General features: G+C 33.4%; 3 protein-coding genes across 4 annotated transcripts; 1 reads left to right on the top strand and 2 right to left on the bottom strand.

Moving 5' to 3' along the window:
* Positions 1–1,370: 1,370 nt before the first annotated feature.
* Positions 1,371–10,452, bottom strand: LOC101220532 (asparagine--tRNA ligase, chloroplastic/mitochondrial). The gene is made up of 15 exons (XM_004147161.3): positions 9,913–10,452; positions 9,328–9,396; positions 8,621–8,731; positions 7,137–7,241; positions 6,301–6,438; positions 6,114–6,194; positions 5,851–5,928; positions 5,692–5,760; positions 5,491–5,565; positions 5,287–5,370; positions 5,050–5,136; positions 4,190–4,285; positions 4,032–4,106; positions 2,323–2,449; positions 1,371–1,757 (listed from the first exon to the last, which is right to left on the bottom strand). The coding sequence occupies exons 1-15, from the start codon at positions 10,288–10,290 to the stop codon at positions 1,642–1,644; spliced, it is 1,689 nt and encodes a 562-aa protein (XP_004147209.1). The 5' UTR covers positions 10,291–10,452; the 3' UTR covers positions 1,371–1,641.
* A 1,219-nt stretch (positions 10,453–11,671) lies between these two features.
* LOC101220303 (peroxisome biogenesis protein 19-2) lies at positions 11,672–15,965 on the top strand. Of its 2 annotated transcripts, XM_031883513.1 has the most exons (6): positions 11,672–12,002; positions 12,087–12,135; positions 12,230–12,491; positions 14,608–14,924; positions 15,115–15,161; positions 15,649–15,965. In XM_031883513.1, the coding sequence occupies exons 1-5, from the start codon at positions 11,963–11,965 to the stop codon at positions 15,158–15,160; spliced, it is 714 nt and encodes a 237-aa protein (XP_031739373.1). In that variant the 5' UTR covers positions 11,672–11,962; the 3' UTR covers position 15,161; positions 15,649–15,965. The 2 variants fall into 2 exon arrangements, with proteins under 2 accessions (XP_031739373.1, XP_011650400.1); XM_011652098.2 differs by lacking the exon at positions 15,649–15,965 and having other exon boundaries at positions 15,115–15,452.
* Positions 15,966–17,700: 1,735 nt separating this feature from the next.
* On the bottom strand, positions 17,701–25,046 carry LOC101220064 (putative glucuronosyltransferase PGSIP8). Its single transcript, XM_004147159.3, has 5 exons — positions 24,436–25,046; positions 19,550–19,808; positions 19,118–19,319; positions 18,514–18,661; positions 17,701–18,401 (listed from the first exon to the last, which is right to left on the bottom strand). Exons 1-5 carry the CDS (start codon positions 24,717–24,719, stop codon positions 17,870–17,872), a joined length of 1,425 nt encoding a protein of 474 aa, XP_004147207.2. The 5' UTR covers positions 24,720–25,046; the 3' UTR covers positions 17,701–17,869.
* Between the last annotated feature and the right edge of the window lie 609 nt (positions 25,047–25,655).

Consider the following 25,655-nt stretch of genomic DNA (forward strand, 5'->3'; position numbering starts at 1 on the left):
ATGTTTTAGAAGTCTGTTGATGCTTATATGCGCTTGCTTCGTGTCGTAAGTTCTAACTTTTAATCTCAAGACTTATGCCTCTTTTAAATCAGAAGAATTTTACATCTTTTCAATGTCGTATCTATGTTTTAATAATGTTAGAAAATATCTAAAAGTCGAGTTTGATGGTATGAATTGTACCATCACTACTTGTGTTATTGTGATCTTTAAAGTATTAAAGATAAAAAAACAAGTCATGATATGGTATGATATACAAGCTAATCGGTAAATGATTATAGTATTTGGAGTAAATTTTTTTGTTTAAGTAGTAAATGATAGAGAGTTTTTCTTTTTTGGTTCACTGATGTCTATTGTGTTTACCAATACTTGATTAGTTAAATTTGAGGATTTTGTCTCTTGAAAGTTTCAAGGCTATCTTTAGGAGCATTTGCATGGCAATGAAGATTTGTCTTCCATACTTTGGAAGGCGTGTTCTTTTTTCTTAGTTATTTAAGTTTTATTTTAGTAATACAAACAAAAAGACAAAGTTAAGAGATTTTAAGTCACTAGATCAATCCAGTTGTCAGAGTTATCAGTTTCATAAAACAGAAGTTTAAAACAATGCTTATTCATGGAAAGCTTAGGACATTATCAATGACTTTGTTGTTGAAACAAGAAAATTTCAAAGAATCATCAAATCTCTTTAACACATAAATGAAAAATTCTTACTTCAATTGTAAGAGCTTACTAGGAGAGCAACAACCTTGACAAACTCAAAAGCACCAACGAACTTCAGAGTTTTTTGCATCGTCATTAGAATTACAAACACCGAACAATGATGACAAAGCTCATCATTGTCAATATGAACGAAACATTGAAATTGACTTCGTATGAATTAATTTCAAGGGACTCTCAGTGGTTGGTCTTTAACGTCCATGAAATCACTGGAAACCAACTTGTTCTTTTTCGTCTTTTAAATAACAATGTTCTTTTTCGTCTTTTAAAAGAAAAACATATAATAACAATGCTTCAAATTTATTTTTTAAATATTTTTTTAGAATAATTGCAGGGGATGAAGAACTGAACCTCCCACCTCTAGGATGGAAGGTCATCTTAGTTACCGTGATCACTTTAGTTGGTTTGCTTTCTAACGTGACAAACACAAAAGGAAATAATAATACAATGTTGAATCAAAATTAAAGAGTTTAGGGTTTATATACTTACACAAATGGAAACAAGTGATTTTGATCGTATTGAGCTTTTTCATTTTATTCTCTATCTCATCTTTTGCTTTATGTAACGATTTCACGCACTATAACCACAACCAAGAACATTTGTTAATATTTTACAAATACGTATCAAAATATAAATCAAAATGGTGATTCCAACAGTTTAGCAAAGATAAAGCACTCGTTCCAACCAATTGGTTCTAAATGAAGAATGCTTTATTACAATGTATAGAATGAATACAACATAATTTCAAACTTTCAGCCCTTATGGTGGGAGTGTTTGCGCAGTTTTAAGTGTCAACATAACAAAAATACAATGGTGAAGGAAGAGTAGAAAGAACAAGTTCTATAAAAAGTAAGAGACGGGATGTTAAATAAAAGAATGAGTAAATTAAGATATTGTTGTCTGTTGATGAACAATTTTGGTTTGGCATTAAAATTCAGCAGAGCCAGGCGAACGAGGAAATGGGATGGCATCTCTAATGTTATCTATTCCAGTGACAAACTGCACAAGTCTTTCGAACCCCAACCCAAAGCCTGCGTGGGGAACTGAAACACAAGAGCTTTGATTAGAATGTAGAAATTTGAATACGAGTTTTCTCTTTAAGCTCAACAGTATGTTAGTTAGAATATGTTAACCTCTTACCACTTGGTCAAGAGGACATGTATCATGTTAGTTGAGCAATGCACTTGTTGACACGAGAAAAAGTTAGTTAACATCATCAAAAGGTCACATAATGGCATATGCTTGGAATCATATTATCGTATTAAGTTTGCCAAGATCTGAAAATTTTGATGCAATCATCAAAATTCCATTGATCTATAGGCTAAAAGATGTTTATGCTAAATCTTGTAATTTGCTTTTGTTATGTTTCGTTCACTTCTTTGTTAGGGTGGTTCTGTGTTTTAATTGGCCGTCTTTAACTTCTATTTGTCTTCAAATTGAAAAACGGAAAAAACGTCATTATTCTATGTAGTTATAAGATTTTCTTCTTTCATAATTTTCTTCTCTTTAGTCCCTTCGGGGACGTCTGATAAAATTGAAACATATTTTTTCTTCTTTTTAATCGCAAAACAAACTCAGTATCATAACTCTAAGGGCTTCAGCTCTAACCTGAACCATAACGACGCAAGTCAAGGTACCACCAGTAGCTTTCTTTATTGAGTTTCAAGTCATCCAGCCGAGCTTCCAAATAATCAAGCCGTTCTTCTCTTTGACTTCCACCTATAAGCTCCCCAATCTGAAGAGAGAGCGAGGAGGGAAAAAAGAAAACAACTTTATATGATACCTTCACTTTAACAATAACCAAGGTTAGAAGTTCCTCTCGTATAATAGAAGTTATCACGAGAAAAATAAACTATCAATATTTAATTGTGTATTTATAGCCATGCTCTTGGAAAACTACTAAATTAGTTATACCTACACTTGTACCACACAATTTCATATAAAAAAATTGTTAAGATAATCCGAGAAAAGTATAACTTTAACATTACCCGAGGGAACCCCAAGAAAGGAGGACTTGGGATTAATGACTTACAGCTGAAAATTTTATCAATTTCGACAAAGTGGAATTGGAGATTTCACATAGAAATGTTTGCTCTTTGGAGGAAAGTTGTTTTGCCATATTGGTCTCATCGTCAAGAACTCAAACCGGGAACTTATTATCTAAGCACCTCAAAAGACCTTGAAAAGTTGGAAGTACATAGAGAAATTCAAAGATTCTGTTTATGAACACATATCCTGTGAAGTAGGAAACGGTGTCGACACACGATATTTGTCTGATACTTAACAGGTAAATAAGGCCCTAAAAGATAGATTCCCTCTCTGTTTGCCATAACTAAAAAGAAACGACTGTGGCTGGCATGAAGAATTCATCAACAGCATCCTGGAATTTTTGTCCAAGGAGAAATCTGACAGATAGAGTAAATGAGTAATTGAGGATTGGGCCAATCTATTAAACTCACTGGCTGTGATTTACCTCGATACCACACCAGCTATCAAAAACTTTTTTTTACAACACTTTTTTAAGCACTTAAAAAATCATTCTAAACACATTCTAAGGATCATTTTGGAGCTTGGAAAAGGAGGGAGTCTTTACGTCAAAATCTCTTTTCAAGTAATTATCATAGGTTGGTGAAATTGGCAGTAAAGATCATCGTCTCTCCATCTGTATTGGAAAATACCCGAAGGTCTTTTATGCATGGGAGCTCAGTCACTCTTGCTTGAATACGCAGACAGAATTCAATGTTGATCTCCTTGGATTTGCATCTTTCCTAGTTGCCGCATCTTATGTAAAAAATTCTGGGGAAATCACATAACCACCTTTTCATTTGGTGTAATCAGTCCAGATTTATAAAGGAGCATTTGCTTGCTGCCTTTAAATGGAAGCTTGTCTTACCTTTTGACATTTGGAACCTCCTTTCTCTTTAATTCAATATGAAATCGTTCAAGAAAGAAAGGAAAATCCTTTATCTTCATTTCATTTGGCCCTTTTTGTAGTTCATTTGGTTGGACTGTAACTTTCATATCTTTTGGGATATGGAGTCAGATTCCCAAGCGCTTCACGTATCAATTACATAACTGAGTCCCCATTTTTATAATTATAAATTATCCACCCTTACCAATTGATTTAGCTTAACAAGTTCTTTTCTTTTCTTTTCTTTTTTTTTGACAAGGATATAGGTTAACAGTTGCTTATAAGCTATAACAGGGACTTGTTAACTTGGTTTTTTTTTATGTCCTTGTTATGTCCTTGTATGCTTTAACTTTTTCTTAATGAAATGTAATTGAAAAACAAAAACAAAAACAAAACATGACATTACCTTTGGAACCAACATATCCATGGCTGCAACAGTCTTCCCGTCATCATTTTGCCGCATGTAGAATGCTTTTATATCCTATAATTTCACGTCAATTGACTAAATCAGTGTAATTTCTTTTATCAATATTCAAAAGATTAGAAACAAAAAGAAAACCATACCCTTGGATAGTCTCTAATTATGACAGGGCATCCACCAAATGCCACCTCAGTTATATAACGCTCGTGTTCACTTTGCAAATCACTTCCCCACTTGACCTAAAAATAATTTAAAAAGTTTGAGATCCACACAGCAATGACCAAATTATAGATCCACACAGCAATGCACAGCAAATAGTATACTTGGGCATTTGACTTATTAGCACCAATGGTAAGACCGAGAATCCTAAGAAAGTGTTCAACGTGATCAATAAAAGGACGCTTACATCTGATGACACTTCTGGGAAGAGAGAAAAATAAATGCACAAACTTGGCAATGTCAAGATAGTATTACAATAACTTGTGAGGCAAAAATAAGTGACAACATTGATGAAAGCAACTTGACTCGAGTACCAATGCAATAGTAAGTGACAAACCAAAACTAGATTAATAAGAAGCAAACAAAACAAATATACCATTGAACAGTTTCTTTCCAGTACAGAATTTGATGGGCCATCGATCAAGAAAGTGTGTGCTGTGTGGTTTTGGGAGGATGTATGTGCTAAGCAGTTAGAATGAGTGTAGGATCCGCTGTAGCCAACAATGCTTGGAAGAAAAATGAAAAAGTGACCTCAGTTAGTGTTCTGAAGGTAACCGTGGCTGAGAGAGGGTGCTCTTTAAATTGTTATTAGATTTGGAGTCGAGAGACGAATTAGGGATTTCTAGAATTATCTTTTTGCAATGTATGAACGTTCCTATCTAAGTAAGTAAACTGGTTCTGTTTAAATACGTTACCAATATGAAACAAGCAGAATAACAGAGAACAAAATCAAGATGGAACCAAAACTTCTATAGCCTGGTGTGATAAATCTAATGGCAATTACCGGATATTCAAACTTCTTATTTGCTCGAAGAAGAAGCTCAATTGCATCAGTGTAAGGCAACTGCACAAAATCATTTTCAACCAGGTTCTGCAGAATACACCGCACAAGTTATTGCGATGGTAAGTTGGCATAGATGATATATATCATGCAAATAAATTTTCGGATAGACAATATCAACTAAAATTTAAAGGAATAATAGATGTATAACAGACAAGGGGTAATGGTAAGATTTCCTACAGTCAGTCGATCAATAATTCCTTTCTCGATCCATGTATTGAAGAAATCCAAGTCTTCCTTGCAATTTTCAAGAATATGTCTCACCTAGAATTAAAAGCTTTTGTTAACCTTTAGTCAAGTAAAAAAATATAGAAACTTTTATTCCAAACATTTTAAAATCAAGTATGGTGTAAGACAACACAATAGTCATGAAAGGTAACATACTACATACTGGAGATATGCAGTTGCACAAGACATGTCGTCATCCAAATCAGCAAATGCGAGTTCCGGTTCAATCATCTAAAGAACAAAGTAGAAGGTTTTTTTTCAAAATATATATATATATATATATGTGCTTCTTATCACATATGAAAACTGTAGAACTGAACTTGGTAGGAAATTAAACAAAATGTGAATACTACTCACCCAAAATTCAGCTAAATGCCTAGATGTATTGGAATTTTCTGCTCGAAATGTCGGCCCAAAAGTATAAACCTGAGAAAGATTTTGGAAGAAATTATTAGCAGCTTGTAAAAGTTCCACCATCATGCCTAAGCAAGAACCAGTGTGGAAGAAAAACCGTACATCAGAGAGAGCAGTAGCATAAGTTTCAGCGTTGAGTTGCCCTGAGACAGTCAAGAATGCTGGTTTCCCAAAAAAATCCTTAACACAGAAATGGAAAAAAAAAACAATTAATGAGTACTTGCAAAGAAACAATCAGGTGAAGTGCCAAAGAGCTTGTCTGATCCAGACTCGTCAATTTTCTTCCATAAGATTCAAAAAGATGGTTGCACATGATATAACTAGTCCAAGAGCTAGATTCCTAAGTTAGCAAAGCTAATTCACACCTGTGACCAATCAATAAATCCCTCCTTTGTCTTTGGAATAGAGCCCACATCAGACCTGGCAGGTTCTCCAGAGCTTGGAATCTGTCAACATCAGAATTTTTTTTATTCATTTTAAAATGATCTATTGTTCTACAAATATATTGCAGAGACCATACAAATCCCAGGACTTTTAAGTTAAAACACCCACCAAAGTAGTCACACAGAACTGTTCACCAGCTCCTTCACAATCTGATGCCGTAATAATAGGACTTGAAACCCAAACAAATCCATTTTCTTGGAAGAACTTGTGCGTAGCATATGCCAAAGCATTTCTCACCCTTGCAACCTACACAACACCATCAAATTCAAACTGACAATTAGGCAACTGTTCATATGAAATTACTAAAGAAAAGCAAGTACAGAAATTAATGTAACTAGTTATTTTGATCAGTTACTAATTACTGGGAAACAAGAAAGTGGTAATTGACTAGTATAGAGGAAAGCCATAAATAGTTACCACCAAAGGTTGAAAAAGCAAAATTAAAAGATGAAGTACAAAAACCTTATTATGTCAAGGTGTTCTTGAGAAATTCTTCCCCCCTGAGGGAAAACATAACCTAAACTTTTTTTTTATTATTAACCAATCTTGGGTCAATTGGAGGGAAAAGAAAAACAAGGGACTTCAATTTGAGCTAATTAGACAAAAAGTGCATTGATTCGAAAACCAAAGACCTTATCCACTTTCCTTCCTTTTATTAAATATGTCATTTCCAAACACAAACTCCGTACAATTGCTTTCACAGAATTCATCCAGTATTTTACTTTTCCTTCTAAATCTATATCCACAGAGTGAATCCATCCACACAAAATAAGACGGTTGAGACATTTAACACTTGATCCATCATTCATCCCTAAATTATTCATGATGGCGTAGTTCGTTTTAGTGAATTAGACAATTAAGACCTTTATTTTTCATGAATATAAAAGATTATCACCCTTGGTTTGAACTCTGGAAACTAAACTGAATGAAAAATAGAACTATACCGCCCCAAAAGTGTTTGTTCTTGGACGAAGATGAGCTTTAGTTCTCAAAAATTCTCTGCTAACTTTTTTCTTTTGGACAGGAAATGAAGGATCACTCTTGCCAACCTGAAATATAGCAAATATTAATACTAACACAAGTAGAGAAGAAATGTTTTCTGAATTTGATCATTCGATCATGCAATACAAAAACAACTACTTTCATTGAGAAAAATAAAAGAACACAAGGGCATACAAAAAAGCAAGCCCATCATCCCAACTAAATGAATGGGTTCCAAGTAATCTATAAAGTACGTGATACAAAATATAATTTATCAGCCATGAGTAGAGCATGAATCTAAGTAGATTCAGTATCTCAACTTTTACCTCACTTAAGGAAAATGTGTTTCCCATTTTTATCTACTGACAAAAGTAGGAAGCAAGTTATTGCTGCAAGCGTCCAAGATTTGTTTAAAACCCCAAGATTTCCTTCTTTCACTTATCTTAAATCAAATATGTTTGCTCACAATTTTTTTTTTTTTGTTCTTCAAAAATGTTTTTGAAGAATATATTCGATATCTTAGCCTTTTTTAAGGGAAAAAGAATCTAATTTTATTAATGCAAGGAAATTTACAAAAGGCTAGCAGGGTTACGAAGATCCTTCCCACTAGAAGTATCTCTAAATGCGTATTTACAATAAAAAAATTTCTAATTTGCTCCAAGGGGCTGCTGTGTACAAAATAGCATAAGAAGTAGGTGTGCCTTTTCTCCTTGACTTTGAGTCTAGCCAAGTTTTTCTAAGAAAGCTCCTAATAGCTAATTATTGCATCTTTTTTAATAAAATAATAGCTAATTATTGCATATACTCATAATAAAATTTTCTCAATGCAGTCTTTTTCTTAGTGATCTCTCTTTACCCACATATTTTCTCTTATTAACTTCTCTCAACTCACACATTCTTTCACCAATCTCGTGCACATTCTCGACTCTCCTCTTCTGTGTGCATACTTTTTCTCACTACTGCATCTTCATACATGTTTTCTCCTGTTTTTCTTTCTTAAAACACAATATCCTTTTACACACTTGCCTGTTCGTTAGAAAATCCAAACAGACCCTCCTTTACTTGTTGAGTTCCCGAATTTCACACAAAACAAAAAATTCAATACTTTTCTTACGTGAAAGTGTGAGCCAAAAATAGAAAGAGTTACCCAATGGACCCTCTCTTAGCAATTGTTTGATTCTTTCTAGCTTCCTCTTGTACCCATATGCATATGGTCACTGCCTTTACAAAGAAAATAATCCAACGCACGAATCCCTCATCTTAGAAACTTAAAAAAGCAAAAGGAACAAATAATTACAAGTTATGTATATGCATCATTTTCTTTTGTTCAAATTATATATCAACCTTTTCTGGATGCAAATCCTATATGATGGGCAAATACTGCAGTTGATGATCACGGGGAAAAACAATTTAACCCAATTAAGCAAAAAGAACAAGAAGTACTAACCACAATAACTTTTTGGAGTTTCAGTTCCACTTTCTGTTTTGATCCTTGGCTGGCCACCACAACCCCTTCCACCCATACTGATGCACCAGTGGTGATCAAGCCAGATTCAACCTGCCAACAAACTCCAAATCTGAAATAAGAACAAGAGACCAATAGATATCATAATTAATGCATCTCTTGGAGTCCGTGGTTTTTTTCCCGTTATCTGTCTGCAACAGTTAATGGTGCCTTTGTTTCTAATCCTTACTACCGATCTCAACTAAAAGAATCCAACGAGAGGAAAAAACAGTTCATACAAACTCCTGTAGATCTGTACTTTTCCAATTTTTCCAATTTTTCCAATTTTTCCAATTTTTCCAAAAGAAGTTTGTCTCAAGGAAAACAAATCAATCCTCTATAAATTTAAATAACTTCATCCTCTACTGCCAACGGTTAGATAACAGCTTTCATGATCATCCACCAAGAATATCAATAAAAAAGAAGAGGATGATCACACAATCAATGAAGCATGTAGGTGGTATAACCAAAACACGCATATTTCTAACCCAATACAGTTATCCAGTCTTCCCGTGTATTATTTTATCTCATTTCAATTTGATGTTCAATGTCTTCCGGACAGTTTTGTATCAAAATATGGATATGCTTGCCATCAAAATCACTTGTTCGAAAACAGAAAAAAGAGTACAACAATGAGCTGACTTGGGTACCTGATCATAACCTTCTGTCGTTGAGTCAATTACACATTGCATATTTGAAATGCATGATCCATCATTAACCTAAGCACAAAACAAAGCGAGGCATTTAGATAACAGTGGTACTTCTTACAACAATCTATATTCAATCCTTTGTCTAATATTCCAATTTCAAAATTCTTCTCTCTTTTCTTTTCTTTTCTGCCCCCATTTGAAATTAATGTCAATGATGGCTCTATTGATATTCTCAACCTATTCAGTTCATCATTGCTAAAACTAATAAAATTTGCAGAGAAAAAAACGGAGCTTTGTACAAAACTACCACTAAATCAACAGCAGGCACTTACTCCATGGCACTATTAAATTTTTCATCAACGAAGCTGAGTTTTTTTTGCTTAAAACGCTAAGAATACCAGAATAGCCCAAAAATATCGAACCAGTTTCACATGATTAATGCAATCTTATCCTTCAATTTCATTCAGAATTCACCACCAGAATACATATGATTCGAAAATTTAAGAAGATATGAATATACCGAACTTGCTATCCTACATTTCTCAGACGTAAAACAGACTCACGTCACGAATTAGTTCATCTTACCTCCATGAACGTAACACTGCTCTGAACTCGAAGAGTCCGAACCCATCCCATAACAACAAACGTCTGCCCGAGTCTATCCACCCCTTCATCGCGGCCGCCCTTTATTTCAGAGATCCTCAGCTTCTTCCTGAATTCCCCAACCTTCTCCCCACGCGTGACCTTCCAATCTTTGGAAACGTCAGGTTTCGTCTTCTCCGCAGCTTCCCCGGCAGAGACAGCAGAGCAGAAACTTCGCCGGAAATAACATGAAGAGTGGCGGGGGAAAATTGGCGGGAAAAGAATGTGGTGTGGAAGTTTTCTTGGCAATCCGGAGATGAAACGCAGAGTTGAACAAGGATTGAAGCGGAGAGAAGTGGCCGGGGAGATAACGGCAGCCATTGAAGAAAGCTTGTTTTGTTAGTGTGTGTGTGTGTGACTCCTGGTGGTTATGTAAATATCCACTCAATGGTGGAGCTGACCCGAACGACCGTCTGATTGCTAGTGCGTCGCCGCGGGCGTGTATGGTTGCTAAAGCTTAAAAAAATTGGATCCTTTCATTCCTCTAATTGTTTGATCCAACCTAAAACCGAACCGACTATACTACATTTTATAAATGTTCAAAGCAACTGTAACAAAAAGTCATTCATTTTTCGAGCTTGATTTGTGGGTCTTTTACATTCCTCTCAAATTTAACTATTTGTAATGTCAAACTCATTCTCAAATCCAACCCTCTTTTCATGGTTTTCATGTTTCACAATTTCATTCAATGTTTTGCTCTTTATTTCCACTCCTTTCAATACCCTTCGAATTTTTTATTAATGTCAAATTACATTCACATTTCCAAGAGCTTGTCAAATACTCATATTATTAAGATGTGTCTTTTATTGAGTTTTAAAAGGACGAGCGTGAGTGAAAAGGTGAAAAAGTTTGTGAGCATAAATGATAGAAGTAGAGGAATTCGAGGGAGAGAGCAAGGAGGATGGTCAAAGTGAAGAGAAGAGAATTGTTGGTTTATGGATTTTGAAATCTTTTATTAGGTTCATTAAGAGGATTTCTAATGTACACAACTTTCAAAGTTTTCATATCACTTTTAATCTAACCTTTAAATTTGATTACATTTTGATGAATGGATTTCAAACTTGACATGTTAACTTATAACACTTGTTGAGAGTGGTTCTAAAATCACACCATTCATAGTTTTAAAATCACTTTTTAAAAATTCAAAATTAATTTTGATGATTTAAAAATTGTATTTAAAAGTGTCAAATTAAACATTAAAATCTAATTTTAAGATCCATTAATATACGAAACCAAATTTAAACATCTAGTCGTGAGTTAGATAATATAAAAAACTTAAAACTTCATATAAAAAGTTCAATTTATATTTTCTTTAGAAATTAGCGTTGAAGGATTTTTAAACATTTTATAATTATTTGTGTTTTGAATATATTTTCTACACTATAATTTAGTCCATTTAACTTTAATTGTAATAATTCAATCAATGTGATTTTAATTTGAATCAATTTAATCAATTTTTTTATTCAATTAAATTTCTTAGGTCAATAATTATTGGAAATCAAATTTATGTGTAAAACGTAAATCTAAATCAGTACCAAATAAAATTTTATGCTTAATTTTGTCAAGAAATTGAAAGAAAATAATTTCTTACAAATTTGGAAGTAGAAAAATTGTCATGCAATGAAGAAAAAAAAGATGTTTTTAACCTAATTCAAAGTAAAATGATTGGCAAATTTTCTACCTACCAAGAGTTTGTGTGCTTAGAAATTTGGCGATGGCTTTATGGTCAATGAGTCAAACCCAAGATCGAATAACAGCTGTTGGATCGATTTGCTGAGAATAATTTTGAACCCTTTGTTGGCTACACCGCCAGATAATTTCTTCAGAATTTTCTTCTCACAATCCCATCCCAACGCCGAGTTTTCCTAAAGACCCTTTTCCCAGGCCAGTTTTGCAACTGGCTAACACTCATCTGAGCCCTTCAATCTCTCCAAAACTGGGAATAAACCGATAGCATCAGAGCCAATTCTCGAAACCCAGTTACGTTTCATCCATGGCCGACCATCCTGATGATTTACACGAACTTCTAGATAGTATGCTCTTTAAACTTCATCCAATCCTTAGTGGGTTTTCGTTTTTCTTCTTGTTTGTTATGAATTCTGTTTGAATTGTCTCAGGTGCTTTGGATGATTTTCAGAAATTCGACCTTAATCCTTCCCTTTCGAGGTTTATCAATCAATATCTGTTAGAAGTTTTTTTTTTTTTTTTGGGTTTGGTGTTTTGTCGGTTTATTGATGTTTTTTGTTTTGTGTTCTTGTAGAAATGGAGATGGGGCGGAGAGTAGAGCGGTTCTTCCTTCTGGGGTTCAAGGTTTAGGGATGGGTTTGCCTGACTTGAGGAGCAAGAAAAAGGGGAAGCAAAAAGTTTCAAAGGAATCCCATGTTTCTGAAGCTCTTGATAAGCTCAGAGAGCAGACCAGAGAGGCGGTTAAGGGGCTTGAATCAGTGTCAGGTCCTAAACCTGGTGAAGATGCTTTGATGGAGGATTGGGTGAAGCAGTTCGAGGAGATGGCTGGCTCTCAGGTACATTGCTCGAAGCCTTTGGAACCCATGAATGTTCAATTTTGGAAATACTTTTCTTAGTCTGAAGTGTCTTGAACAATGTTTTGTAATCTCAAGTGTTTAAATACTGATGGAGGGTGAGTTTGGTATGATGACGGAAGAGTCGTAATTGCTTTAAAGATTTTTTAAGAAGTTTTTTTATGGTGTTTGGTCCACAATTAAATGCGTTTCTTCTGAAAATTGCTCATAGAAAAAGTGCAGGAGGTAAAGATGCTTAGGAATTTCCCTAATTTCAGTCAGGATCTTCTGTCTTCTTCTATTGATTGAGTAAGTACCCCTGCCTTCTGTGAGTTGAGGATTAAATCTTCTTTCATTGTCAAGTAACCCGAGAGTTCAATGATTAAAGTGAAAGTTCGAGCCATCAACTATTGATATTGTAGTTTGTGCCTTATCCAGTGACTCATGTTCTGATTGGTTATTGACAAGTAACTTTTGAAACTGAGTCTTTTGTTTAGGAAGTTTAATGGAAATACTGGTGAGGATTCAATGATTGTAGAAGTGAAAGATCGAGCTGTCGATTTTTGAACTTTAGTTTTGCTGACAATAATGAAAATGCCTTATTCTTAGCATTTCCTTTTAGTTGCAAGTGTAACCGAATATTTTCTACCTCGTTTTTCAGAAGTCCGACGTCTTCCCTGGTCCTTTTTCATTGGAAATTTGTCTCTAGGATGGTGTATGATTTTTGGTTACCCTCTCACATCTTGCTTTAGGTCCTTTACTTACTGAGGTTTTGCCTACAGACACTTTAGATTTCCTATTCATGTAATGGAGTTTTTAGCTTGTGAGTTAAAATGTCTGTGTAATAAGTTTTCTGTTATCAATTACTTCTAAAATCATTTATTAATCACTGCTGAGAGAGAGATGGCTTCATTCTTGATTGGTGAATTCATTGGAATGGTAGGTGCATTGAGATAGTGGAGAATGGTCTAGGCACAAATATCTCATAAGTTCAACTTTTTATGTAAAATAGTTAGTAGTATTATCAGATTTTCCACCACTTCTCTCATGATGTGTGTGTGTGTGTGTGTATCATATTCAAATTGAGGATGGAGTAGATATTTCATTGAAGGAATATCTTTATTTTCTAATTGGAAGCTTAAACACTGAGGAGAAGCAGGTAGAACTCCTTTTCTGCAAGAAAAAAGTGTAAATGAAAAGGCAAAGGGTTTTCCTCAATCATTGTTTTTCGTGTAGTCTTTAGCTCCATTTCTATCATGGTTCTGCATTGAAATCTTAGAAAGAGGAAAAAGAAAAAAGAATTGACGTAATTTTGAGATGTTTAATAACATGATTGCATAGGATCCTAGGAATTGTTATAATGACTGATTTGGTCTGTAGCTGTGAGATTTCCCTTTTATTATTAACACGTAGGACAAGTCTCTTTAGGGACTTCCGATAGAATTGGAACAACAAAGTAAAGATAGCACAGTACAGTGGAACTGGAAATATTCACGGGGAAATGGAAACTTAACACTTCTAATTCCCATTGGAATCTTTTTAATACTCGTGGTGTTGGATCTCAGTCCTTGCGCTTTATGGTCATGACTCAACTTCCCACTAATCTCTAAGAAGGCTTCACCCACTTCAAGGTTAGCTTTAGAGACATCAAAGATCTCAAGTTGGGGTAGACATTCTGAGGTTCTTTGTTGGAGTTTTGATCACTCTTTTCTCATCCTAATATGAACAGTAAGGTTGTTTTGTTTAACACCTATTATCCAACAAATTTAAGCTGTCGATGGGTTGTGGTAAATTTAACTATATCAACACTTTAACACTCCCCACTTGTGGGTTTGAAAATTTGTAGAAAGCCTAACAAGTGGGAATTAGAATTAATTGAAGGAAATAACAGTCTAAGGGTTTCAACGCCATATTACTTCTTGACCTAATACCATGTTAACAAAAGCTTAGGTTAGTGAGATATGGTAAACATAGTTATATCGATATTTTATCATTACCATTTTCTCTGTTGGTTGAAATGGTAACTCTATGTTCTTTTATCTTCTTTTGAATTATGCTGTTTCTTGTTTTTCCATGTTAATCATACCATGCATTTAACATGCACCGCTCCTAACTGTAGGACATGGAATCCATTGTTGAGACCATGATGCAACAACTTTTATCCAAAGAGATTCTCCATGAACCAATGAAGGAAATAGGAGAACGATATCCCAAGTGGTTGGAGGATCATAAAGCAAGTTTGAGCAAAGAAGAATACGAACGCTATTCTCAGCAATACAACCTGATAAAAGATCTCAACATTGTGTACGAACGTGAACCTGATAACTTCAATAAAATTGTGGAGCTCATGCAGAAAATGCAAGAATGTGGCCAGCCACCCAATGATATTGTGCAAGAGCTGGCACCTGATTTCGATTTGTCTAATCTTGCACAACTGTGAGTTTATTCTACCTGTGATCATCAACTAGTTAATGTTCTTATCTCATCAATTTTGTATTTTTTGTCATAAGCACATATAAGTACATTAAAATGAAGTTCTGAGATGTGTTGCGAGTAAAATGAAAGAAAAACTGGATCAAATTTTGATGCTATGTTGACAATAATCAGTATACTCTTCTCTATGCAGATCTCCAGAAATGTTAGAGTCGCAGCCGAATTGTTGTATAATGTGAGGTGAAACTTTTAAATGCCTTTGTGCTGCTTCCTTCCATTTACTCTCATATTTAGATATTGTTATATTCAAGAAATTACTTTGTCCAATAATCTCGTGTTCATTTTCAATGTTCAGCTGTAGTTTTTTAGTTTATACTCCTTTTATAATCTTAGGGTGGTGGATGAGTATTGGACTCAGATATATTTCTCTTTTCTCTCTCAAATACACACATGGGATTCTTTGTAGTATTAGAAATGATTTCTTCTGCGTTGTCTGTTCTATGAATCCTTGTTCGATCTCTGTTCTATGAATCCTTGTTCGATCTCTCATGCACATGTTTGCACAAACAGATACACATTTTGTGTGACTTTCTGAATGTTTATAAACACTTAAAAAGTCAATCCATACACATCCAAAGTAATTTCTTTTTCCTTATCTATTGTGCCTTTGTTTTGGTTTGAATCCTGCATTCCTCGAGCTTGAGCTCACGTGTGCGTACAACTACAGGTTTATTGTAGTGTCAAGAAATTATCCTCTCCATGTTTGCTGCACCCTTCGGTTTGAATCATGCACTTTTCTCTCCATACACGCAGTAATTTTGTAGTATTCGACATGGTTTCGTCCTAGTTCATTTTCCTGTGCTTTGACTTGGATTATGTAGTGGAAGTGGCACAACACCTTGTGGAGCCTTTGAATGGAACTGAATATTCTGCTTCGTCCTCGTAGTCCAAACTCAAAGTATACTTTTTTTTTAATCTTATTTTCTCTAAATGATGATAATTATAATGATAAGAGGCCATGATGAAGGTTTGATTTCTGTTCCATTTTAGTTCTTGATATCGTAAATTATAATATTTTATTTTATTTTATTTTTTATATGATGATAATCAATCATTCTAGATTTTCCTGTTATTTTTTGAAATTATGTAGAAAAAAAAATACTACATTTTATGTCTTCATGGTTTAATCCATTTAACAAATAATAATAATGAGTTTCATTGGGTGGAAAAAAGCTTTTTTTCCCTTATTCGGTAATTTTTATTTAATAATGGAAGTCATCATAGTATAATATGTATACACTCTTCATGGAAAAATAATCTTTGTATAATTTCTAATTTAAATTTATTAAAACTAATGAGATGTTCATGAGAAAACTATTTCTTTTTTCTAAAGACATGCACTTTTGGCCCTTGAATTGTGAATACCTAAGCTTCTAATTGAGGGTAGGTTTAAAAGGTTCCTAGAATAAATCTTTTGTTTTTATAAATTATTATAATCACATCTTGAACTAGAAAATTAGGTTTAAAAAATAATTTTGGAGAGATTTTTTTTCTTCTAAACTTAAACAATAGAATGTGAGATTTTTAAAAATAGTTGATTTTACAAAATATTTACCATTTATAGCAAATTTTATCATTAAGTAATAGAATCTAAATTTTTGCTATAGTTTGTAACTACTTTAATTTATTTTGTTAAATTACTAGATATAACTTTCAATTCTATTCTTAAAATTAAGTATCGAGAAAAAAAAGATATATTTTGAAAACTTAGAGAGCAATTTTTATGTTAAAATAACTTTCTTTTTCAAGAGAGTTACAACTTTAAAAAGATAAAATATTATCATTATTGCCCCTAATAGCAAATACATGGTCAAATTGATGGAAATATTCATCTTTAAAAATTTATATTCGATTAACGATGGATACTAATAGACAGTAGTAGAAACTTATCATGTCTAACATTAATAAAATCTTACACATTCTTCTTTTTATAAATTTTTTATTTTACTATATTTAAAAAAAAATTCTATTAGATAATCAAACATTTGATCTCTTGGTTGAGATGCTAGAAGTAGAATTCAACCTCCCTTGAGGCTAATAGTATATGTTGCTTTGTTGAGTAGTTGATCTCTTGATTGAGATGCTAATGAATTCAACCTCCTTTGAGGCTAATAGTATATTATGCCTTGATGAGTAGTTATACTTACATTGGTTAAACAATTATATAACTCAGAAGTGTTTTTAGTATTAAATTCATATAATTAGAATAATAAAGGAAACAACAAAAAAAAAAAGGACATAATTAAAAATTGAAAGTTAAATGATTTAATAAAGAAGACATTTTTAAAATTAAAGAAATTTTTAATTACAAAATTTAAATAGTTAACAAACATAGTGATATTCTAATTTAATGGTAAGACCAAACTCCTACCAAATCGAAGATATGTTTAAATCATCCTCAACAATTAAATAGTGCTGAGTGATATTCTAATTTAATGGTAAGACCAAACTCCTATCAAATTGAAGAAATGTTTAAATCATCCTCAACAATTAAATAGTAAAAGCAGATCTCTTTTATTTATTTATATACTTTTGAAAACATGTTCATTTGGATTTTGTTAAATAGACATGACAAGACTCTCTTCTTCGTTCAAACTATTGGATAGATTTAGAGCTTTTTACAAATGTAACTAAACATGGTTTAAAGAAAACAAAATAGAAATCATTTGTAGAAATAATATAGTTTGATTAATAATTTATAAACAAAATTCCATCGCAATAAAAGCGAAACAAAAAACTATATATTACTCTCTTTCCCTGTATAAAAATTAAGTATTAACACCAACTTTTCTTACACCAAACCAAACCTTTTCCAATTTCCAATTTCCAATTCTATCCCCCAAAAATAAATATTTAAAAGAAAAAAAGAAAAAAAGAAAAAAAAACCCTCAACACCATTTATTAAACCTAGAAGACGGCAAAGTCTCACCGGATTTCACTACGAAGGACGCCGACGACTGAATCGCCGCCGCCGTCCTCACCGCAGCCGACCAAACAACCGGCGCGGCGCAGAAGGCGTAGAGGAAGATGAAGAGTCCACGGACGACGCCGTCAGAGTAGAAGGGGAAGGCCATGACGAGAAGGGCGCCGAGGATTCCGATGGAGGGGAGGAGGAGGGGGAGGAGAGGGAGGAGGAAGACAGTGGAGGCGAGGAAGGAGAAGGTGGAGGAGCCGAGTAAGTAGAGGCCCCAGCCGAGGAGAGGGTGGATGGTGGTGGGGATAATGAAGAAGGGAAGGACGTAGGCGGCGAGGATGGACCAGAAGGCGCCGAGTTTTAAAGCGGAGTGGAAGGAGGCGGTGGGTTTTTCTGATCGACGGTGAGAGAGTTTTGTGAGATTAGGGCGGGCGAGACGGATCATGGCGAGAATGCCTAAGTAGAGTAGGATTTGGATTAGAACTAATGGCATTTCTGCTCCATACCTGTATTACCAGGATTCCTCAAATAATTAAAATGTGAAGAATAAATTCAAGGTTAAAATGTAACATAAAAAATGAATTTGAATAGGATGAGAAGGGGAGAGAATTTGATTACCCGAGAGTGTGGCGACGTTGTTCATGCCACTGGAGGCCGAGAGGTAGTATAGGCCATGACCACCAATACCATGGCTTCAACCATGGTGCCCCTGGAAACGTTATCACACTATTTGGACCACAAGGAATGCTCCATCGCAATCTTAAGTCTGTTTTACAATAATCATTCATCAAATCCATCCCCAAATATATACTTTTCAACTAAATTACTAAAACTTTTAGTCTTTCATGATTGACTCTTGTCCCTCCCAATTTTGTAGAATACATGCATTTAGTTTTATATTTCTGTATACATTTTCAAAAAATAGGTTAAAAGATTATCAAAACATTTATTCTTATAATTAAAAATATATTCTAACAAAACTCAAGAACTAAAAATATATGTTTTGAAAACTGAGATACCAAACATATTTATTCTTCAAAATCAAAGACAAAAAATGTATATTTTGCTTCTGATTTAGCTTAATAAATCCAAATAAGTAGAGGTTGATCTTATTACTTACTATTTAGTTGGAAAAATATAGCTTTGTCAAAGCCCATAGGAAATTGTAATGAACTATGTTTTTAACAACCAGTGAGGTCTAAGAAGTTAAGGGAGGTCTTACAATAGTAAGTAGCATCCATTTGGTAGCCCAAGGGGAGTCTAAAGTTGCCATCAAGAATTGAGCTATTAGAAGGAGGATAGAACATAGGCTGGTTGAGCAAATCAGGGAAGTAGCTCCCAATGAACCCTTGATCTGCACCATCTGGGTTGTCTCTTCCTACTCTCACCTCATTCATCATGTCATCAAATACCCTCTTTGATGGCTGCCACACATCCATATTCAAATCAAAATCAACCATTTTTCTAAGAAAAATCAAACTAACATTTCGTTCGTACAAAACTACATTACATGGACCTAAAAGCTTATTCGAACCTTTCTAGATCACCTGTATTAATATCATCCAAAATTATCGATTGACTTAAAAACTTAAGCTAGTGGGTGAAGATAAATTTATTTATACGAATAGAGATCTTTACGGTGATTGAGACTTACCTGAAGAACGAAAAGGCCGGTGTGGAAGACACAAGGGTTGATGAAGACTGCACAAAACTGACCGCATTGGAAGAGCTCGTCAGTCTTTTGGAGAAAGAGGTTGTCGGCATCTAACATCACTACTCTGTCGTAATCTGTTAAGCTCCATGCGTATAGTTTGTTCAATGTTAGCTTGAACCTTCTATCGAAGTTGGATTGGTTCCTATATGGGTTGTTTACGTTATCAACACTCACCACTTTTGCTCCATCTTCTTCTTCCCTGCACTAGCGACTTTAATTATAATTTCAACTAACAAAGCTATAGAAATTTTTCTACACACGACTATCATGAAAACTCGTTCATCTAACCACAAAAACTTGTAAGTTAAAAGAGTTGGATAACTTCACACACCCAAATACGACCAAATAATTGAAACGCTGAAGTTAGGATTAATTACCCAACCAAAGTAAGCATTTAAAAGGAAAAGAGAAGAAAATCTATATGTTTACTTATCCCCCAATCTCTCCTAGGTAGACTCTAGAGACTTCTCTATTCATTAGATACTTAATTTCAGAATTTATATTACACGAAACCCGACAATTTTTGAAAAAGTCAAATGAGGGAGATTCAAGTTCACCCATGTGGATAGGGACTTCCTCAATCCTCACCACAAGCCAAAACTCTGAACATTGGCCAAACAAATTAATTAATATTTGAAAAACACCTCAATAATAATAAATAAATAAAACAGAGAAAGAGAAAGGAAAAGAGTTGTTGGCCTAAATGTTTCAAAAAGTCGTTGTTCTAAATTCTGGATAAAACGACCCCATCCAACCTTTTCCTTCCTGGTCTTTTTTCCTTCCAATAATCATCCATCTTCCCACCAAATAAAGATGGTGACAAAAATGGGAAATGAAAGAAAATTTAATGAGATATATACCTATAGACCTAATTATAAAAAAGAGATATTATTTTAATAACTAAGTTATTGGTTCAATTTACAGTAGTCACTTATCTATAAATTAATTTTTTACTAATTTTCTTGATACTCAAATAGATAAATATTATAGGATCAGACAGATTATCATGTAAGATTAGTCGAAATGCACATAAATTGATCCAAACATTACGGATATATATATATTAAATAGATTATTAAAATAATAAAATACATGGGAATCAATAGTTATGACTAATCAAATATCATTTGCTGCACAAACAAAAGTGACGGATGGTTGTAAGTCAAATGATAAACAAAGGGTTTTTTTAAAAAGATTATAAATAAAGAAATGATCAAAACAACCTGGTGATTACTTTAAAAACTATTTTAAATCTGTTTATTATTGTTTAAATAAAAGGAGAGAAAGCCAATAACATACAAAAATAAAAAGTAGATCAAATCTATCTTGTATTAATGTACGCCAACAAACTAATGGTCACCAAGGTCACTTATAGTGGTCCTTCAATAAACAGTGAATTTCTATCTTTATAATTTATCTTAATCTAATTCAACCAACCAAATTTTTATCTTCATACATATACTTTATAGATATTGCTTCCAGTTAAGGGTGTTTAACTTTCAAGTTGATTTGATTGAATTATCCCTAAAAAAAGTATAAATAGTATTTAGGATTTATCTTAGAATGTCATCTATGTTTATTTTATATCTCTTCTAAACTGGAGTTTTACATATAGTTAGAAAAATTCATAATTTATGCCAACAATATTGACTCCTTCTTCACTAACTTTTTTAGGAAAACATTCAACTTCCTAGAAATACATCTTTTTCTCTGTTTATCTAAGAAGTAGGTGCACATTATCAAGGTGGTTGGAACCCACGTGCCAAATTCTAACATAAATCAAGAAATTTATCAAGTAGCCAATAGAAATATTAAAAGATGGTCATCATTGAATTTAAGCAACTAAGTAATACGATTAATTAGAATAAAATTCAAACATTGGCTAAAAGTGTAATTATGATTTGTTCCACTAAGATGACAAAAAAGTAATGATGATAATAAAACCAAGCGATTAGGCGATGAGAAAACAAGGCAAGAAGCTTCTGCGAACCCTACTAAGTCCGCATCCCACCGCATTGGTATATGCTTTGCTTCTTCAAATGCCTTGTCACACTTTAAAACCAACTTTTCAAAATCTAGCTGACTTTATCCTTATATTATTCCCATTTATCTTTTAAACAATCTAATCTTGATTTTAAACACCTAATACAAACCAACAAATTATAAATAAATTAAATAAAATATCAAACTTCTACCCACAAATTTTGACTCACATGTTCATGAATGTTAGTCTTATATTTTAAAATCTAAAGGGTAAAAAATTTACTTAAATTTAAATTTTAGAAAGTAGTATATAGATCAACTAATAATGTTTGTACAACATAATTCTACTATAATTACATAAATTAAAAATCTCATACCGAAAATCAAACATCAATTGATGTGATCAGAAAGAGATAAAAAGATTAAAAATAATAATTAATAAACTAATTTTAATCATATACCCAAGACCTTAAATCTTGACATAAATATCGTAGTCTTCAGTCAATATAAGGTTTTGATATGTCTAGAGGGAAGTCTAGACAGTTTACTAAAACCAATTATCTTAAAAGAATTTTAATATCTCAAAAGCCATAGTTGACTTTTGAAATCCCAAACAGATACAACAATATATACTTACATTGTAAATTAAAATCTATAAATATCAATATCAATGCAGACTATCATGAATTAATCCATGACTATTTAGTCATTTGTTAAAAGTATTTTTTTTCTTTTTACGGTTAAAGATTTTCATATAAATTTTATTAAAATAATACTTTATTCTTATATTTTTAATGCTTTAATTTATGTAACTTCAGAGAATATTACACATGAATATGTTTTCAAATTTAAATGGTAATCAATAAAAGTAAATACTAAATATAAAATTTACCGAAACTACCAAATTAAATAGATAATTAAAACTAAAGTAGAGTGCCTATGAAACAAACTAAAATAAAGAGATCAAGATATTATTTTAACCTTTTTTTTTTTTATATCCAATCATGTCATACCCATCCCTTTAATCAATTTATTTTTCTCTTATTTCACATCTCTCTCCCAAGAGTGGGCTATAAATCCTTGAAAGAAGAGACAGAGAGTTATTTAAGAAAATGCTCTAAAGTTTATCTGTTAAAATTCTGTATTATTATTTCAAGCTGAGCGACAATTGGATAAAGTTGCTCAGATCCCTTTTTAGTACCCTCAGCATCGGGAAACCCTATCGATCCGTCCAAATTTCAAGCAGAAAAAGATAAAAAAAAGAAACATAAAGATCTTAAACGCCAATGCATGATCCTTTTTTCATATTCTACATCATCCACGAGTCACCTTTTTATACGGCCACATCATTTTGCTTACTGGCCGGCTATATCCTATTCCAGAACCCTACTGTGGCGACTTTTGAAAAGGAAGAACGGGACTACCACAACATAATTCAATTTCTTTTTATAAATTCTCATGAAATATGAAAGAAAGTAGATGGATAACTCAGTCTAAGTTGTCAATTCATCTATAAACTTAAATTGATAGATGGAGATAAATTTAATACAATATGTAACATCATATTCCCAAATTAAATTCTAAATTCTAAATCAGTTTATCCAAAAAGTAAAGAAAAATGGGAAAGATAATTTTAAAATACCAAACAAAGTCCTTTTGAAATTTGTTTAGTCCATTTCTTTGACAAAACACAACACATTTGAGTGACTAATAATTATAAATGAGACAAAACTTTACATTCAAACTTAATACACTGTTTCAATTGAAAAAAAAGTCTTACCAGGTATTTGAAAGGAGAATGTAGTTGTGGAATTTGTTAATGTTTTAGCTGTGGAACTCACCAAAATCAAGAATGAATCTCACAATTCACAATCCAAATATACTTTTGAAAATGAAATCATATTCAAGAATTTTTTTTTTAACTATTTAAATGTTTTGTTTTTGTTTTTTCTGTTTTTTTAAAATAAAAAACATATATGTTTGGAAAGTTGGAAACAAAACAAAAGTATTTTTCATTTTCAGTTTTTCTGCTCAATAAATTTCTTGTTTTAAAAAAGAAAAAGATGAGACGGAGTTAAAAAAAGGTTTAGGAGTGGAGGAGATAAATTTATAATTTTAAAACTTCAAAGAACACAAAACTTATCATTTATATGTTGATGGTTTAAATCAAAGAAAAAGAAAACTTCAAATTGCCAACAAAGCATAGCTGAATAGATCTGCGACAAATTTACGTGGTTCAATCTCCTATCTAAGAACTCAAATAAAATATGAAGAAACTTATCATTTTTAATAATATTTTGAATTTATAAATGTCAAAACCAAGCCGAACCAAGAAGACTCTTGTATTCGTATGTCAAGAATAAAGCAGAAAAGGAATCAAATAGGCCGGCGGACGGCTGCAGTCCATCGGCCGTCCAATCCAAGTCGACCGGAGAAGAAGTCGGAGAAGAGAGAGAGAAATGTTCCGGTGTTACACAGACTACGAAAATTAAAAACAATTTTCCACCAATCACACCGTTCGTTCAACTACTACCGATTCGATCTAATGGACAAGATTAAACAGAAACACCACAATTCGTCCCTACTTCTTAAGCTCTAACAGGCCCGCCCTCCGCCGGACCCCCGCGCCGTAAGGTCAAATCCGAAATGGAAAATTATTACTAATAACGTCAGTTTCAGCCAATAGCGCAAGCAAAAGAAAAGCATACGGAAAAAGAAAATCGAAAATCGCTTCAGAAAACAGAAAAAAAGAAAATGAAATTTCAAAAACAAAAGAAGAGAGATAAAGATACAGAAGAGAGAGAGAGAGAGAGAGAGAGAGAGAGAGAGAATCAGAATCTTACAGAGCACGAACCCAACGGACGGGCACATCGCGAGACGCAATGACGACGAGATCAGCATCAACGTTAAGCTTCACAAGCGATCTAATCAACACTCTCGTCGCTACATAGAACTCATAATCCCTAGGCGTTCCCATATACATCATCGATGCATAAGCGTTTCTATGCTTCGACGTTTTCGTTTTCATCTTCGTATACTCCGCTACTGATTCATCAACAACCGCCGTCGCAAACACTAACACAAACAGCAGTGCTGAAATCCTGAATACACCGTTGAAACTCATCATCTCCGTTCCGTTTCTCCAAATCTCTCATCCACTACACCTCAACCTCAGCATCGATCCATCGATCAGTTCGATCAGACGTTATCCTCTGTTTCTCTCTGACGTCTGAATTTTTTTATTATCAGTTCTTCAATGAGAGGAAACGATGTTTCGCAATCTGAAGGAAGGTGGTTCGTTGTTTAGATAGAGAGACGGCGGAAACGGAGGAGGAAGTGAGGGCGGCGAAGGGGAGGGAGAATTATTTTGAGTTGGGTCTGTTTGGTTTTTATTGTTCGAGCGGGAAGGGGAAGGGGGAAGGGGGAAGGGGGAAGTGAGTCACGAGGTTAGACGGAGAGATGGAACGAAATGACGTTATAAAAACAATGTACGCGTTTTTTATGTTTTTGTGTAGCTTTGAATCTGGACCGTTGGTATTAAATACCTTTACTAGTTTGACCTGTGCCAGTTGTATCATTCCCCATTGGATTATTCCCTTTTGTCAATAAAGCCGTCACCACTCTCCCCGACCTCTCGTAATCTACCTTAATGCTCTCTCTCTATCACATTCCATTCCCTCTAATTTTTGTTTGGATTTTTTCCAATTTGTCCACAATCAACCCTTCTTCTTCTTCTTCTTCTTCTTCTTCTTCTCCTATTCATCTATTATAGTTAATCGCATTCGCATGTTATATATATATATATGCTATGTTGTAATTCATCTGGGTATGGTGTTTTCTATCATCTCAATGTTTAAGTATTTTTCCAAGTCTTTTTGATAATCACTTCTTTTTTATTCTATATTATCCTCACTTTATTTCTTTTGTTTTCACATCTATTTAATAAATATTTAGAAGTTTGTCATACCTGTTTGGTTTTAAAACATACAAAGAAATGGGAGTAGGAAATTTAGAGGAAAAACAAATGCAAACTCTATTTTTCCTTCATTCATATATATCTTAA

This window comes from Cucumis sativus, chromosome 3, assembly GCF_000004075.3.
Source record: "Cucumis sativus cultivar 9930 chromosome 3, Cucumber_9930_V3, whole genome shotgun sequence".
In the NCBI taxonomy this organism is placed as follows: Eukaryota; Viridiplantae; Streptophyta; class Magnoliopsida; order Cucurbitales; family Cucurbitaceae; genus Cucumis; species Cucumis sativus.

Coding starts and splice junctions, on each gene's coding strand:
- LOC101220532 (XM_004147161.3), bottom strand. CDS start 10,290: ATGGCTGCCGTTATCTCCCCGGCCACTTCTCTCCGCTTCAATCCTTGT. Junction 5,929..6,113: donor GATTTATTGATTGGTCACAG/GTGTGAATTAGC, acceptor TTCTGTGTTAAG/GATTTTTTTGGGAAACCAGC. Junction 1,758..2,322: donor CTTGCGTCGTTATGGTTCAG/GTTAGAGCTGAA, acceptor CTTGTGTTTCAG/TTCCCCACGCAGGCTTTGGG.
- LOC101220303 (XM_031883513.1), top strand. CDS start 11,963: ATGGCCGACCATCCTGATGATTTACACGAACTTCTAGATA. Junction 12,136..12,229: donor CTTAATCCTTCCCTTTCGAG/GTTTATCAATCA, acceptor GTGTTCTTGTAG/AAATGGAGATGGGGCGGAGA. Junction 12,492..14,607: donor AGGAGATGGCTGGCTCTCAG/GTACATTGCTCG, acceptor TCCTAACTGTAG/GACATGGAATCCATTGTTGA.
- LOC101220064 (XM_004147159.3), bottom strand. CDS start 24,719: ATGATGAGTTTCAACGGTGTATTCAGGATTTCAGCACTGCTGTTTGTG. Junction 19,809..24,435: donor GTCCGTTGGGTTCGTGCTCT/GTAAGATTCTGA, acceptor TCGCTAGTGCAG/GGAAGAAGAAGATGGAGCAA. Junction 18,402..18,513: donor CAACGTCGCCACACTCTCGG/GTAATCAAATTC, acceptor CTGGTAATACAG/GTATGGAGCAGAAATGCCAT.